This window comes from Lepisosteus platostomus, chromosome 9, assembly GCF_059453375.1.
Source record: "Lepisosteus platostomus isolate fLepPlt1 chromosome 9, fLepPlt1.hap1, whole genome shotgun sequence".
Classification (NCBI taxonomy): Eukaryota; Metazoa; Chordata; class Actinopteri; order Semionotiformes; family Lepisosteidae; genus Lepisosteus; species Lepisosteus platostomus.
This window is the reverse complement of record NC_142619.1, coordinates 9,481,406-9,497,436: the sequence shown is the minus strand read 5'-3', so window position 1 is coordinate 9,497,436 and position 16,031 is coordinate 9,481,406. Positions and strand designations below refer to the sequence as shown.

At 42.3% G+C, this 16,031-nt stretch overlaps 1 protein-coding gene across 1 annotated transcript in view; it reads left to right on the top strand.

The window, feature by feature from the left end:
- nup205 (nucleoporin 205) overlaps positions 1-16,031 on the top strand; it is a 61,951-nt gene that overhangs the window by 32,932 nt on the left and 12,988 nt on the right. Inside the window, exons 22-34 of the mRNA XM_088646825.1 lie at positions 484-608; positions 2,664-2,778; positions 4,575-4,724; positions 6,487-6,561; positions 7,437-7,594; positions 7,923-8,003; positions 9,401-9,592; positions 10,584-10,791; positions 11,623-11,721; positions 12,504-12,652; positions 13,970-14,161; positions 14,999-15,120; positions 15,240-15,375. Coding sequence (XP_088502951.1) covers positions 484-608; positions 2,664-2,778; positions 4,575-4,724; positions 6,487-6,561; positions 7,437-7,594; positions 7,923-8,003; positions 9,401-9,592; positions 10,584-10,791; positions 11,623-11,721; positions 12,504-12,652; positions 13,970-14,161; positions 14,999-15,120; positions 15,240-15,375 — 1,802 coding nt within the window. The remainder of the gene's footprint in view (positions 1-483; positions 609-2,663; positions 2,779-4,574; positions 4,725-6,486; positions 6,562-7,436; positions 7,595-7,922; positions 8,004-9,400; positions 9,593-10,583; positions 10,792-11,622; positions 11,722-12,503; positions 12,653-13,969; positions 14,162-14,998; positions 15,121-15,239; positions 15,376-16,031) is intronic.

The window sequence follows — 16,031 nt, the reverse complement described above, 5'->3', positions numbered from 1 at the left end:
TGTGCTATAAGCAACGTCTCACTGTGCTTATTTAACAACATTGCCGTGGATGAGTCATGACCTTACTTCATATGAACAAAAGGCCTGTGGTATAAGTAGGCTGCATGGTTACAAAAGATAAATCCATGCTCCATAATGTGTGGGTTTTATATCCTGTAAGTAAATCTGGGTTTGTTATATGCTTCTTATACATTTCATTAACTTTTAATATTGTCTGTTGATATAATAGGTCTTAAAGTGCAACAGACTTAGAAAATAGATCTGCTTTTAACCTGTATATGTTACCAAACAACACACTATAATTTCTGAACGCTATGTGCTGTTTGTTGTTTTACCATATTTTGAGTTTTTTTTTTTTCAAGGACAGGAACATTTCTGTAAAAAGAAAAAAAGAAAAACTGAAAACTGTTGGTGCGGTGTTGTGCGATAAAGTTGCTGTTCGGCTCTCCGGTGACCGGTCCTCTCTGTGTCGGTTGTGAGCAGGAGTGCTGGGCTGTCCGCGCAGCTGCTTGCACGCCATCCTGAGCCTGCTGCAGAAGGGCAGCGAGAGCCGCTCGGGCCCCGTCTTGATGCGCGAGGCCCCCCATCTGGCAGAGCTCTGCTATCAGGTGAGGTTCGCCCAGCACCCCCCTGAGCCCTGTGAGCGCCACGACTGGACTGAGGGACCTCACTTCGAGATTGATGGACCTCGCTTTGAAGGAGCTGCCACCTCCGTGCGCTGATCCTTAAAGTCTGGGAGTAAATAGAGGGCAGAATCTGGCTGCTTTGTTGCAGGTCATGGCAATAACTGTTGCCAGCTGATGGCCTTCCACCACTTTGTCAGGTGACTGAGGATGGCAGGTCATTCCCCATTGCCTTCTGGTGCAGACAAGAACTGCCTTCAGCTTTTGAAATAATACTTAAACAGGAGTTACTAAAATCCTAACTCAATACAACACAATCCAATTTGTTCCTATATAGTTCCCTTCATGCCTAGCCCTCCTAGTGCACTGTATCAGAAAAAGAGCATACACAAGCCACTGTGAAGAATCACTTTCAAATAAAAGGCAAACGTCAAATTTTGACTTCCACACTGGGGTGAAGGCTGGTCAGCGTGGATCAGTAACCTGGCTGGGGGATTCTTAAAATGTAATCGCCTTTTGAATTTGTTGTCATGCAAGCTCTCAAATCGGTTAGTTACAGTAATAAACACAGAACATTATCAAAGCAGTTACCAGAATTTCAAAATCATTTGTGTTAAGGAAAAAAATTACTTAGCTAAGTTTATTAATTCAAGTAGGTAGCATGTGTAGACTGCAAAGGAACATGCTCAGCATGAAATAAACCTTTACTTGTTCCTAAGTTTACTAATGATCTTTATTATTGTTGTTCCTTTCATGACATTGCCACAAGGAGCTTTGTGTTAGAACAATCCTTTCTTGAAGGATACAAATATCATACTTTGCAGTTCATTATTCAGTTTTATTCTGAACATGCTGCAAGCTTTCTTTTGCTTGCCTAGTTGGGTAGATTGTTCCTTATTCCTACAACACTTTGGATAGAAAAGTTTTATTCAATATTAAACAGAATTCCATTAATTTTCCACTTGTGCCTCCTGGTCATGCCCTGTCATTTACATTGTTGAGACAGGAAAAATACTGGCTGACCAGTTCAGGAAACACATCAGAACTGTGAGAACCAAAGTTTGTCTCTACAAGCTAATAGTTCCCCCATGGCACTGACCTGTTAGAGGGATTTTGGGATTCATACTCTAGAAAAACATCAGAAGCCAAGATTATCCTTATCGTTAACCTCATCTTCCCCAATCACTTAATATCACTTTTTAAAACTTCTCTGTTCATTTCTAGATTTCAGCTTTTCACACCTCTTCTTGTTTAAGCATTATTTCTCACCTTCTCTTGAGTCCATTTTCACATGCTCTGTAATTGTTCCAGTAGAAAGTAGTTCCAGTAATACCAATAACCTTCTCTAAGTTTGTTGATGATATGATATTAACAGTTTCAAAAGCAGTACTGAGGTTCAGCTGGACAAGAAGGGATAAAGACCCAGAGCCAGCAATCTTCAGTAACTCATTAGTAACACGAGTTGTTTCTGTACTGTGCATCAGTGTGAACCCAGACTGAAATGGCTCACATAGTTTCTGAGGTGATTGAAAGCATTTCTTCTCAAAGACTTAAGTTGTAAATCAAATGAAAACTCAGTCTAGAATGACACTGGAGAACCAGTCAAGTATGTGCTTTGTCTGGGTTTTGTTTAAGTATTGTAATTTGAATTCCTTTTTTATTCTTTGTTTCAGATTTTTTCTACACAGTTGGTTTTATATAGCTGTAAATTACTTATTAACTGAGGCACAAGCACAGATACTGTAGCATTGTAGAATCAGTCTGGTAAGAGCTATGCTGTTCATTCTTATCAAATAAAACAAAACTAAAAACATATATAAAAGGATTGATTAATGGTGCAAAGTTGTGCTTTTACCTGGTGATCAGAAAAAGAGTAATGCGACTATATCGCATCTTTTCCAAGTGTTCTTACTGAATTTAAAATTCATTAAAATGTAAAGGCTAAGTGAAAGTGGTTTGAGCGTGTAGTGATCTCTGCGATGTAACTAACTTACAGACTGTCAGTCATCAATGTCTGTGTCTGTGCTGTCCCCAACACAGGTGATCTACCAGCTGTGTGCCTGCTCGGAGACCTCCGGCCCCACCATGCGCTACCTGCGGACCAGCCAAGACTTCCTCTATACCCATCTGCAGCACCTGCCCTTCCTCACTAAGGGTATGCCCTGTCTTATTTAGAGGCTGTGTTCATAGACGGATAAATGAGTCACCTCCTGTGTGACTCTGGCATGGAAGGGCTGTCAGTTTTTGGTTCAGAAGTTTTTTATTCAAGTTTTACAAGAAGAACAGTACATCAATATAACCATCTAAACAAGGTTTTCAGGTACTAAATCCCCTAAATTACTGATCCCACATCCCTCCTCTCTGCTATACCCTGAATATTAGAAACATGGGAGAGGGTAATTTAAGTATGGGCAGTCTGCTTAAAACAAATCATACGGAAAACAAAGATGAAGCAGAAGTAATGATAAAAATCAAAGGAAAGACACAAACTAAAATAAGGATAAGAAATTAGAGTAAAGTAAAAAAGAGGCAACAACAAAACCCTCAGGTGCTTATGGCTATGTTACTAAGGATACATGACTTCAGAATTGTCCATTTTTATTCTGTAGATCATAAGGCCTTGTTGAAGAGCTCAAAGGTTTGCTCACTTTCCAGGATCCCAAAGTTAGTTATTTTCTAAATATTCACTTACTTTCGCTCTTTGGCATTGCCCATTAAAATTATTTTATTTGACCTCAAATCTTGCCACGTATTAAAAAATAATTGTAAGTGCTTATGTATAAGTGTCGATGTCACTGTGCTTATTCAACCAGCCACCTTTTGTCCTCTATTTCATTGCTGCACCCATAACAGTCAACAGTTAAATCAGTTATATATAACTAGCAATTTTAATTAGGTTTTGAAAATTGTGTTTGTGTCTGTGTGTGCCCTGCCTTGCCAGGATAGACTCTGCCTCCCCTGTGTACAATCCTTGTATTGGATGAGATGGTTGGAAAATGAATGGGTGGAATTGGGTTTTGGTAGTTTTAGTGTGTTTAATGAGTGTTCCGTACATTAAATGGTACAAATTTAGCTGTTCTGTTTTATTTTATCCTTATTGGGGTTTGTATAATTTTAATAAGTGTATGGCTGCAACAGACAATAACAATGTAACTCTCACATTGCTACACTCACTGTAGGCTGTCTGATGACACCTGCAACATCCATTGAGACAGTTTTTTTTCTATGTTGTATAGCAGCGAAGCAAGTGCCAGTCCTCAGTGAAAGCATTGTTGATGTAAATTTGCCCACAGTGACTTTAAGCATATGTGAATGATTGGGCCATAATGGAATAAAGCAAAAGCACAGCCCTGGGCAGGATATTCTGCAATATAAAGCATAATATGAAGCATTGTCATTGACATTTAATCAGCGGCAATATAACAGGATAGATTTAACTCGCCTGTCATACAGCAGTGTTGCCAAAGCAGTATTTTTGAAGTCGTAAAATTTAATTTTTTTAGGTTACTCGCAGTTCTCCTGTACAGAACTTTCAAGCTCTGCCACCGTCTTTATTATTTTTTTCTAAAGCACAAATTGTTTTCTGCAGTGCATGGGCAGACTGGAATAATTTATTAACCATTTTTATAGTGATCAAAATATGCAGGTATGATCGATCAGTTCAATTTTAATTAAAAACCCTGACCCTTGAAGGATGTTTCTTCAGTCCAGTGACATGGCCAAGGGAGATGTTACAGGTGTTGACATAGTATCCCAACAATGAGAAAGAAGGTAAACTTCTTAATACAAGAACAAAGGCGCTACTTAATACAAGAACGATTTATTATTCTTTGCTGTTGGTTAATTCTAATCTAAAAATAAGTAAGGAAGAGCAGGTGAGTGGTGCTGTTAAAAGCAAAAAGGTGTTCCCAGAGAGATAACTGTATACTGCACGTTCTCCTTTTCCCTCAGGTAATGAGGTTTCTGCTCTGAACCAGATGTCCTGGCTGATGAAGACCGCAGCGATCGAGCTGCGACTCACATCTCTCAACCGCCAGCGCTCCCACACGCAGCGGCTGCTCGACCTGCTCCTGGACGACCTGCCTCGCAGGGCACCCATCGGTACACCTCCCGTTACCCCCCGTTTCTCACATGGCTGCGCACCCCTATACACGCCTTCCCAGAGTTCACAAATAAGCACAGGCCACAGACACACGTGCTTTCTCCGCCTCAAGTAGGCCACCTATAGAATTTCTGATTTGGGTAGCAGTGTCTTATATTAGATCACTCACCTGAATATCTTAGTTTCCACTTACTCGGGCAAAACATGGTTTGTTAAACTTAGAAGTGGTATCATTGACAAATAAGATTTGCTTATAACATTATCACACTTTACTTTTTTACACTTACAATTACAATTTATTATATAAAATTGTGGTTGTAGCATTTTCAACCTCCTTATTTGTAAATATAGCAAAATATACATCTTCATATTGATGCCCATTTTAGGAATTTCGTGGTTAAATTTGCTGTGAAGAACACAAAAAAGTTATTGGCCACTGCCACACTTTTTATAGATGGAAAATGTGAAAGCAGAGCAGTTGATCTCAAGATTCGAAATTGGTCAAAGCATGAAGTCTTTAAAAATAAGTGTACATGCAACGCAATAAGAACAATTGATTTTTCTTTCATACTAGCCAATGGCCGGCTGGCTAAAAAATCATTTTTTATATACTTTTTGTTTGAGAGTAAAGTAGGTGCTGCGTAAACATCTGCAGTTAATTACTTTTTAACCTTCTGAAAATAGTTTGACAATTCAATTCAATTTATTTTTATATAGTGCCTTTCACAACAAGGATGCCCCAAGGCGCTTAACAATTAAATTGACGATACATTATGTCAATACAGACCAGAAGAACGGAGGAGAGGAGCCAAAAACTCCTTAGTAAGGAGAAAAAAACCTCTAGGGGTTCAAGGTCAACTGGTTGCCCAACCCCTTTGGGAATGCTAACATTGTATAATTCAAAAAAGGAAATAAAGAGGGTATTAATCCATCTGTCCATCATGTTTTCTTTGTATTAGTACTCCATGCAGATCTCTGTAGACCAGTAAATTCCTTCTAAACAATAGCTATATCCACGATGTCCTTCTTGGATCCATGGCAGTAATGCAGCATCCAACTCAGATGGTACACAGCCCGGGCGCCATCTGGAGATTTGGGGAGGAGAATAGGATAGTTAGGTCAGAACAGATGTATCTACCTGGTGGGCCAACATAGAGTCACGCAATGGCATGTACAGCAGCACCAGCAGGCATGGTTGCAGCAGGCTATTATGTAAGGTGTGAGTAGGCTAAGCTGAAGTAAAAGGTCTTTAGTGTGGATTTGAATACTGAGATTGACTCAGCATCCCGAATATGGGGTGGGAGACTGTTCCATAAGCTAGGGGCCCTGTAACTAAAGACTTTACCGCCAACTGTTATTTTATTAATTCGTGGAATATGAAGAAGACCTGCATTCTGTGATTTAAGCAGGCGACTTAGATGGTAAACATTAATAAGTTCTATTAGATAGACAGGTGCCTGACCTCTGAGAGCCTTGTAAGTAGGTAGAAGGATTTTGTCCTGTACCTGACAGGAAGCCAGTGATTTTACAATGTATTTATTGCTTTTAAAAATAATATTTATTTTATTTCAGTTACTCAATAAACTACTGTATTGCTACAGTGTTAATTCATGAAGTTTAGACTGACCTTGCTGCAGGCCCAGTATGTTTGGCAGGGGGGGTATTGCAAACCCAGGCTATACATCTGTGATTTGATTAGCTTTGTCATAGATTAAACAGTCGTCAAGCGTTAAGGCTTCTTTCTTTCTCCCATGTTACTAGGTGATATAGAAGCTGGACTGGAAGAGGAGACACGATCAGTCAGCGGTTTCCTGCATTTTGACTCCGTTTCTAAAGGTCAATGCAGTTCTTAAATTGCTTTATCATATTTGTTGTGCGTGGCTGTTACAGACTCGATTTCCCTAAAAAAGTGAAACTTCAGTCATATGGTTTGGTATAAAAGCTGCATTCAGTTAAGTAAACAAGTATCATTTATTGAAGACCTTATTAAGTAATTTACCTATATGGGCAACACATCCATATGATTTTCATTCTGTTGGATGGGAGTACTTTAAAGCTGAAATTTGAACCTCTATCTGATATAAAGAGGCTTTACACGCTGATTATTATTTTCTGCCTCATAAGGGCAATAGAAATGTCTGAACTACCTGTAAATTTATTCTCCAGTGTTTTTAATTGTTATTAAAGGCGTGACTCTGAGACAGTATTACATTGGCTCATTTGGTACTGGCCTAGCCCTGCTTCTCATGATCAATGATTTCACTCTTGACTTCTGACAGTAGCATCCAGTTTCATTCCTGGATGTAATTCAGCTTTAATCAGTTGCAGTTATAGACACATCCTGATTATTTGCAGTTATTATCCGATACAAGTATTCTGTATTGTGTGCTACAAATTCTCAGTTCCAAAATGCTGATATAATTTTCTTCCTAATTTCAGTGTGATAACTGCAGTGTGTCCCCAGACACAGAGCCTCTGAACTACTTCTCATGATCCTACACTCCCACTGCTATATTGTTCTGTTGCCAACTCGGTGTTGGATGCGTCTCTCTGCGTCTCTGTCTGTCATTTCTGTGGAGATACTCTTGCCTTTTTTTTATTTCTCACCTTTGGTGTCTTCATCTTATTGATTCTTTGTCCTCTCTTGCTGCCAGTGATCGATGCACTGTGCCTCCCTGGCATTTCTCACTCTGCAATCCTGTCATTCCTAGTGCGCCGGAAGATCCTCAGTGTGCTAGATGCCATTGATTTCAGCCAGGAGGTGCCAGAGCTTCTCCAGCTGGACTTCTTTGACAGGACCCAGATAGAGCAGGTCATCTCCAACTGTGAGCATACCAACGAGCACGGCCAGAGTGTCTGCAATGTCAAGGTACACGTCTTCCCAGGGATCTGCGCTCTCAGTGATGCCAGTGTGACTCCCAGGTCTCAAGAATCCAAAACTAAAAAAGAAATGACCCAGCGATTTCGAGATGTGGTGATTGGATGATGGTTAAAATGGCATCATCAAAATGCTGTCAAATATCAAAATGCTTTTTTTTGCAGTTTTCAAAATACAACATACTGTATGTGTGCATGAACTATTTATAATACTTTTTTTCCTAAATTACTTAATTAGTTCAATATCATTGGCACTCTGTATCACTTAAGGATTTCTTGTTTTGTCTGATCTTTCATGAGGTCTCTTGCTTGATTTGCAGCTCCTGCACAGAGTTCTGTTGGCAGAGGTCAATGCTCTCCAGGGGATTGCAGCCATTGGCCAAAGGCCATTGCTTATGGAGGTGAGTTTCGCTTTAATTGTTTGAAAAACCTGCAAGTTCAGCGAGATCAAACTGAGACAAGGTTATCATACTGATTGACATAAAGAGTATTAGAACCCACACAGACTGTAGGATGAGCGCCCCCTACTGGTCCCACTAACACCTCTTCCAGCAGCAACCTTAGTTTTTCCCAGGAGGTCTCCCATCCAGGTACTGACCAGGCTCACACCTGCTTAGTGTCAGTGGGTTGCCAGCTGTGAGTTGCAGAGTGATGGCTGCTGGCTATAACTGGGTATTATAGATAGATAGATACTTTATTGATCCCGTGAGGGAAATTGCAGTGCAACAGGAGCTTAACACAGACAACACAGCCACAGTGTAATGAACGATACAATAATAATAATAATACAATACAATCAGTACAGTGAGGGGTGCACTAAGAGAGTTACTCACAGTCCAGGACTCACAAAAAACAAACTAGGACAGAACAGTACGCAGAAAAATCGTGCCACTGTCAGTGGTATTCTGGTTATAGTAAGCTAGTGACATGGCCCAGGCTGAATTCCTGTACCAGGAGCTCTTAATCACTTGATTTAATCAGTTTTTAACTCAATTCATATGATGGGAAACCTTATAAAGACAGAAAGACTGCCACAGCACACACTTAACTATTCAAAATGATCCAAGTTCTCATAAAGTGCATAACAGCAGGAGTTCAATTGCTGTTAATTGTATGTTTTAAATTCACTGCATGGAAATTGCCTTAAAGCACGTTAATATCACATAGCCAAATGGAAGTTCGAATTTCAGAGTAGGATATATACAAGGTGGCAGAATCGACCCAGCTGTTGGAACTGTTTCCAGGGAAAGAAGGGCTATGAACTTCCCAGTTAGCGCATACAGTTACCCACCCCATCATTATAAAACCCCAGCTACATCAGTAGAAAGCCTGGCCGATAGAACATTCTAGCTGTTCTTGCTAGAGTCTCCTCATAGCCCATATGACCAGGCAGCCTGACTCTTATTACAAACCCACCGGGACTCCAGACAGACTGCTTGTCTAGAGAGAGATGTAATTTAAAGGTCTTAACTACAAATTTTGAATTCCCTTGCTAGGCTGTGGCTCTCTAGGTCCAGGAGAGAGATTCACTTGCCTAAGGTATAAACAGTATATATTTACATCATTGCTTTAGAAATGGGTTTTGAATTATATTCCCCGTATTCTGGTGGTTTTGACAGTCTTTATGTGTTGAATTCTCATTCTTTGTTGTTAGTTTTAATATGTTATACTTGTCTGAAAAGGTAAAAAAGTAAAAGCAGAAAAGGGGAAAAAAAAGGTTTTGATGGAAACTTGACTGTATGTCAGTTGTTGGAAGTTACTATTCTGTTTCCTTGTTTGTGTGTCCATCTCATGCCAGGAGGTCAACTCAATTCTGCAGCATGTTGTGGAGAGAAATCGAGTGCGGCAGAGCCTCAGTGCCAAACGCCATGCCCTGCAGTCCTGGCGCAACCTGGTAGAGACCATCCTGACTGCCTGTCCCCCAGACATCATTCCCGCTGAGGACCGCCAGCTCATCATCCGAGACCTACTGCTGGACTTGCATGACAAGGCAAGGCTCCTGGTGCACTTTACTGAGCTCACAGTACCAGAGTGTCTCCCAGCTACTGCACTGAGCTCACAGTACCGGAGTGTCTCTCGGATACTGCACTGAGCTCACAGTACCGGAGTCTCTCCCAGCTACTGCACTGAGCTCACAGTACCGGAGTCTCTCCCAGCTACTGCACTGAGCTCACACTACCGGAGTCTCTCCCAGTTACCCAGTTACGGCACTGAGATCACAATATTAGAGTCTCTTGCAGTTAACAGGTTACCACACTGAGCTCACATTATAGAAGTCTCTCCCGGTTACCCAGTTACGGCACAGTTAAGATCGTCGTGCCTGAGGACCAATAATTATTTGAGTGTGGACGCTAAGAAGGAGCAAAATATGCTAAAGCTGTAAATGATCTAAGCCAGCTCCATCGAAAAAAAAATCTGTCCAAAAGCCAGACGGTGTTAAAACCAAACCACTGTACAAAGGGATTTTATCTGCTTCTGTGCCCAATGCAAGACTGATGCTCTGTCGTGCTGCATGTGAATGCTGTGAATAACAAACACTGGTACCAAAAAACTTTTTCTATTGACAGAATTTGCTACATCTGTTTTAAATATTTACTGGTATTCGAAGTACTGCACTTAAACTTTTTTATAGTTATTATTAGTATTAGTTATTATTTGCAGCCCACGTTCCGTATTTCTTCTTTTGTTTCATTGCCTGTGTTTATCACATGCCAGTTCTTAATGACCTAGAAAATAGGCAGATACCTCTTTCTGTTGCACCATTGTCAGAAGTATCACTGGGACATAGTCTGTCCATACATCTGTTACACTCACACGCACGCACGCACGCACAACTCCTCCTGCACACTCAGATTTTCCAAAATTCTGTTGCACGCAACATTTTCGACCCGTCGAGTCTGCTTCGCCTGTCTGAGCTCGCTCTGCACAGCGGCTTGTCTTGGCGTGACCGGGCCGTGTCTCCTCTGCGTCTCTGCGCCCAGGTGCTCTCCGAAGATGCGGCCGAGGAGCTGACACCGGTGGTCGCCGGGGCGGTGTTCACCCTCACCGCCCACCTCAGCCAGTCGGTGCTCTCAGAGCAGCAGCAGGGGGCGCGGCCAGAGGGATCCGCCGCCTCGGGCTTCGCCTCCATAGCGAACTCTGCTCTGCACCTGATCCTCAGGAAGCTGCTGGACTTCATCCTCTGTACCGGTGAGCCATCCATCCTCTCAGATGGGGTTAGTGTAAGACACTGATCTGATCTGGACATAAGCAAGCGTTTTGTTATCTTCAGTTATAACCGCAGTAATAATATATGTAACGTCAATATATGATTTTAGTATAATAAGTACATGGCCAGCAGCCATATCACTCTGCAACTCACAAGTGGCAGCCCACTGAAGCTAAGCAGGTGTGAGCCTGGTCAGTCCCTGGATGAGAGACCTCCTGGGAAAAATTAAGGTTGCTGTAGGAAGATGTGTTAGTGGGGCCAGCAGGGGGTGCTCACCCTGCGGTCCATGTGGGTCCTAATGCGCCATCCTTCGGATGAGACGTAAAACCGAGGTCCTGACTCTCTGGTCATTAAAAATCCCAGGGTGTTTCTCAAAAAGAGTAGGGGTGTAACCCCAGCGTCCTGGCCAAATTTCCCATTGACCTTTACCAATCATGGCCTCCTAATAATCCCCATCTATGAATTGGCTTCATTACTCTGCTCTCCTCCCCACTGATAGCTGATCTGTGGTGAGCGTTCTGGTGCACTATGGCTGCCGTCGCATCATCCAGGTGGGGCTGCACATTGGTGGTGGTGGAGGGGAGTCCCCATTACCTGTAAAGCACTTTGAGTGGAGTGTCCAGAAAATGCTATATAAGTGTAAGCAATTATTATTATTATTATTATTATTATTATTATTATTATTATTATTAATTATATAGCTTGAGTATAATTAATTTAGTTGTTTTTGATTCCACGCAACTTTACAGGGGTTATAAAGGTGAAATAAGTTGAGATAAATATGCATCAAGAAAACACTTGTCTTCTTGCAGGCGGTGGTTTCCAGAGGTTACGGGCCCACCTGTATGGGTCTCTGCTCTACTACCTACAAATCGCACAGAAGCCGGAGGAGCCGGACACACTGCAGACAGGTATGCAGAGCATGGATTTCACTTTCTACGCCTCCTCGGTACGAGCTCTAGACAGGCTCTCAGTGGGTCTTCTCTCCCGCACAGGAGTTTGAGCTTTGAGATTTGTACATACAAGCCTAATTTCGTAGAATAGATTAAGTGTGGTTGAGTTAAATTGAAGTCTCTGTGAGAAATATTTATAATTGTGCCTTTTAACACCTTTTTACTTTTCACTAATCCCTCTCGGAGCCAATGAATATTGCCATGTCAGACTTTGAATTTGGCAAGTACCATGTGTTCTCCGTTGAAATGGAAAGCTGTCTTTATGCTATTTTATTTACTGTATAAATAAGAAATGTAAGTAAATGATTTTTTCATCTGTCTCTCTTGACACCTCTAAGCTCATCTCCTTGGCACTGTCACTGCATCATGTATAAAAAACAAGTATACAAGTTACTGTGCCTGTGTATAGCTTAGTTGTATACTTGTTTTTTATACTTCAGATAGCTCTTTACATGCTTATACTGATCTGCACTGCAAAGAACCTGGATTATTCCCATGTCTATGGAGATATTATGTATAGTAAATAGGGCACTTATCAGGTACTTATTATGTGCCGACATTGTGTTGTGAACCAGCTATCAAGATGAATTCACAACGGAGTAATAGAAATAATGGGACACGAAAAGCATTCAAGCACCTCAGTTTTACCAGGGACGAGTGAGCAGGACGTTCCTTTATTGGGATCTTCCGGCTCTTGTGCTTGAGTGTGGAAGCGTGCGACTGTCCCAATCTCCTTGCAGCCGGGACGTCCATGTGGGAGCGTCTGACAGCCCCCGAGGACGGCTTCAGCAAGCTGCAGAGGGAGAACCTGTCCATCATCCAGAGCTACGGCACAGCGCTCATGGAGGTGGTGTGCCGGGACGCCTGCGATGGCCATGAGATCGGACGGGTAGGCAGGCCCGTCGTGGTCTTTTTTTTTAATTTGTAGCCTTTTGTTTTAAACTGGAATCACCCATGGTGTGTGCACAGGTCTGGAAAGTCTGGAAAAGTATGTATAAGTTAGTATAAGTATAAGAATGACTGATTTCCAGACCTGGAAAAGTTTGGGGAAAATGAGACATATGTTTTGAAAAAGAATGGAAATCCTAGTTTCAAAATATCTGCTGGCCATGTGAAGTTCACTACACAACACTATATTTGGTGTTAAACACAAACACACAGGAGAAAACCTCCTCCGTGTTTCCAAAATCGCACTCCTGAAGAATGGCAAGCTCTTATTCATGTGCATTTGAGTTGGCTCATGTGTCAAAAAGTGGCTCAGCCGATCAAAACTGAAATCTACCGTGTTAAAATAACGTTTGCAGTTTCATTAATTAAACCTTGGACGTACTTGCACGATCATGCCTATGTGAAGACAATTGACTGGTCCCTGCAGTGCATCACAAATACAGTGTGGGATTAGAATGTAGCAATGGAACATTCTCACGATGGAGCAACAATTCTATCTAGTCTTCAGCTTTTTCTTCTCTTCAGTGTTTTGTGTTTTGTTAATATGGACATGATTTGCACTTAGTTAATATGGACATGATTTGCACTTAACTAACAATAAGTCTTTTCTTAAATTCTGTTTCTTTTCTTAAATTCGTTCAACAATTAATTTCAGGGAATCAGATGAAAATAAAAACAGAATTCAAAACCTGGTGCCTCGCCACCAGCACCGTGTGTTAGCAAACGTGTCAGGGGTCACGGTGTCTCCGAGAACCGACAGACTTCCCTGACAGACTAGTGCCATCCTATCTTAACTGCTTATTGTGGATTGTTTCGGTTGGGCAGGCACCAGGCACCATTGGGTAATGACATGACCCAGACCCAAGCCTGTGATAATAGAGCTCAACCGTGTACTTGAGAGAGCACCATTATCAGTTGAAGCACTCAGGAATCTCTGAGCTTCAGCTTTTTAATTATTGTCTCTTTTTTTCCTTTTAGCGAGCATGTAATCAGGTTTCAGAAACAAAGGGGTGTGTGTCGGGCGTCTTTTTGTAATCTTTCTTTTTTACCTTCTTTACCATCCTTTACGCTTCAGGACTTAGAAGGATGACGCTGTAAATGCAGCACACTGAGCTTTGAGATACTGATTTGCATTTGTGCAGCAGGGGTGTGTCCTGGAGTCCGCAACCTGTTCGTCATTGCTCCGATGTGAGGTTCTCATTAAAAAGAGGACAAGTGCCTGTGCCCCTGCTGATTGGGTGTTCCCGCTCTCTGACAGATGTTGGCGCTGGCCGTGCTGGACCGGATCATCTCCATCGACAAACAGTACCAGTGGCTGATGTACATGTCCAACAGCGGGTACCTGCGAGTGCTGGTGGAGAGCCTGCAGCAGGACGACCTGGCCCTGCAGAGCGTTCTGACACCGCAGCCCCCACTTCTGAAACCCCTCTACATCTACGAGTCCAAGATGGTGAGAGCTTCTGCGGCCGGCCCCTGGCCCCCATCCTGTGTAGTCTTTCTTCCTTCCCTGGAAATCCCAGCTCCCGCCAAGGAGAGGAGAGCAAACTCGGCCCGTCTCCGTTTCGTTTTTTGGTGATTTGCACCTCAGATATCATTGATGTTCTTTTCATTTTTATCTCTGAAACATTACAGGATTTAAGTAAAAGAAGTTAAGGTTTATGGCAGGTCACCTTATACTATGAAGCAGTGAAAATGTTTTCATTGAAGTGAGAAAACAAAAAATTAAACACTTTAAATCAACTAGTTCATTATACACATCACTACTGTGCCAAAAATAAAGCAATTCCCCTGAAATATCTATTTGATAAGGACAATATTGTGAATATTTTGCCTTTGGCTCCTTTAAATGTCTCTTAATATGTTTAATATTAAGATGTAATCTAAAACAGTCTAGTATTGAGAGCAGGACACAACCAGCTTTCTGTGACTGTCCTGTCACTTTTCCAAATCCTCTAGAAGAAGGCAGCTAACGCCTTACTTATTTTTGCAGGCTGATTCTGCAAGACCATTTGCCGTTTACCCTCACTATAACACTTCACACTTAATACTGAATTTCCTTTCCAAATTCGATCTTCTTCTCTCTGAACCTACAAGGCTAATACTGTAACCCTAACTCTTCGAACAGGGATCAAAAAGGAAAAGTAACCCAAGCTGCTTGGGAGAGTAAATTACCATGGAGAGGTCTGTGTGTGTGTATGGGGGGGGGGGGGTAAATATACTTGCATCAACAGTGTGTCAGAATGTGTGGGAGTCACGCGGGCCGTATCCCTGCCTGTCGCCCTGCCAGGCTCTCTTCACCCGGGTGGCGAAAACAGGCCAGGGGGCGGTGGAGCTGCTGCGCTGCGGGCTGGTGGCTAGGCTGATGGAGTGCCAGGTGTACGACATGCTCCCCGAGACCGATGTGCACAGGTGAGCGCCCCGGGGTAGCAGCAGTGGCCTCTGCGGCGATGCCGCGTGTTCCTGCTTTTGAGACGCAGGCGGGGGCTCTTTCCGTGGGTTAAGAGGTGTTTTTGTTTCTTGCTCCACAGGGCCTTTGGCCAGAGGGACCCCTCCTTCATCCCGAGGCCCCTCGATCGCTACAGACAGATCCTCTTGCCAGCACTGCGGCTCTTCCAGGTCATCCTCACCTCCAGCACCGCACACCACCAGCAGGGGGCAGCACAGGTAAGGTCGCATATCGCTTTCATAGCTTGCCGGAACACTTGGACAGTCATGATTAGGCGACCGTATGATTTGTGTTTGAGGGCAGTGAAATATCATGAATTAGCCTGTGGTCTTGTAACAGGTGGGTTGTCGCTTCAAATCCCTGCTGTGGTCCTGCACTTGCAGCTAGAGTGAGGTATTTCACCCTAATTGCTGTAGTCTGCCCAGCTATATAAATGGGGTTTTATCTGTGATGGCTGCCATCTGGGCAGTGGGGGAAGTCACGTGCTCTCCTGTCTGCTCAATGCCACGGAAACCAGGACCTTTTTATTATTTGTGTTTGGCATTGTACCAATTATTTTTAACTGAAATGATTTAGATATTCCCACAGACCAAATAATTATGTTTTGTAGAAAAGGCCGCTTCACCATTTAACGATTGTTCTGATTGATTGAAAAAACAAAGAAAGGAAGCGTTTTATTACCGAATAGTAAGCACAGTGGGGTCAGCTCTTTACCGTTTGCTCTTGTGATGCTCTAAGGAGATGCCTCAGGTGTTTACAGAAAAATAGAAGTCATATTTTTCTTATATTAACTGCCTTATAAACAGAATTTGTATGCAGTAATTAGAAATGTTTTATCTCATCGTTATATTCCAGTAATCTCTGTAAACCACAA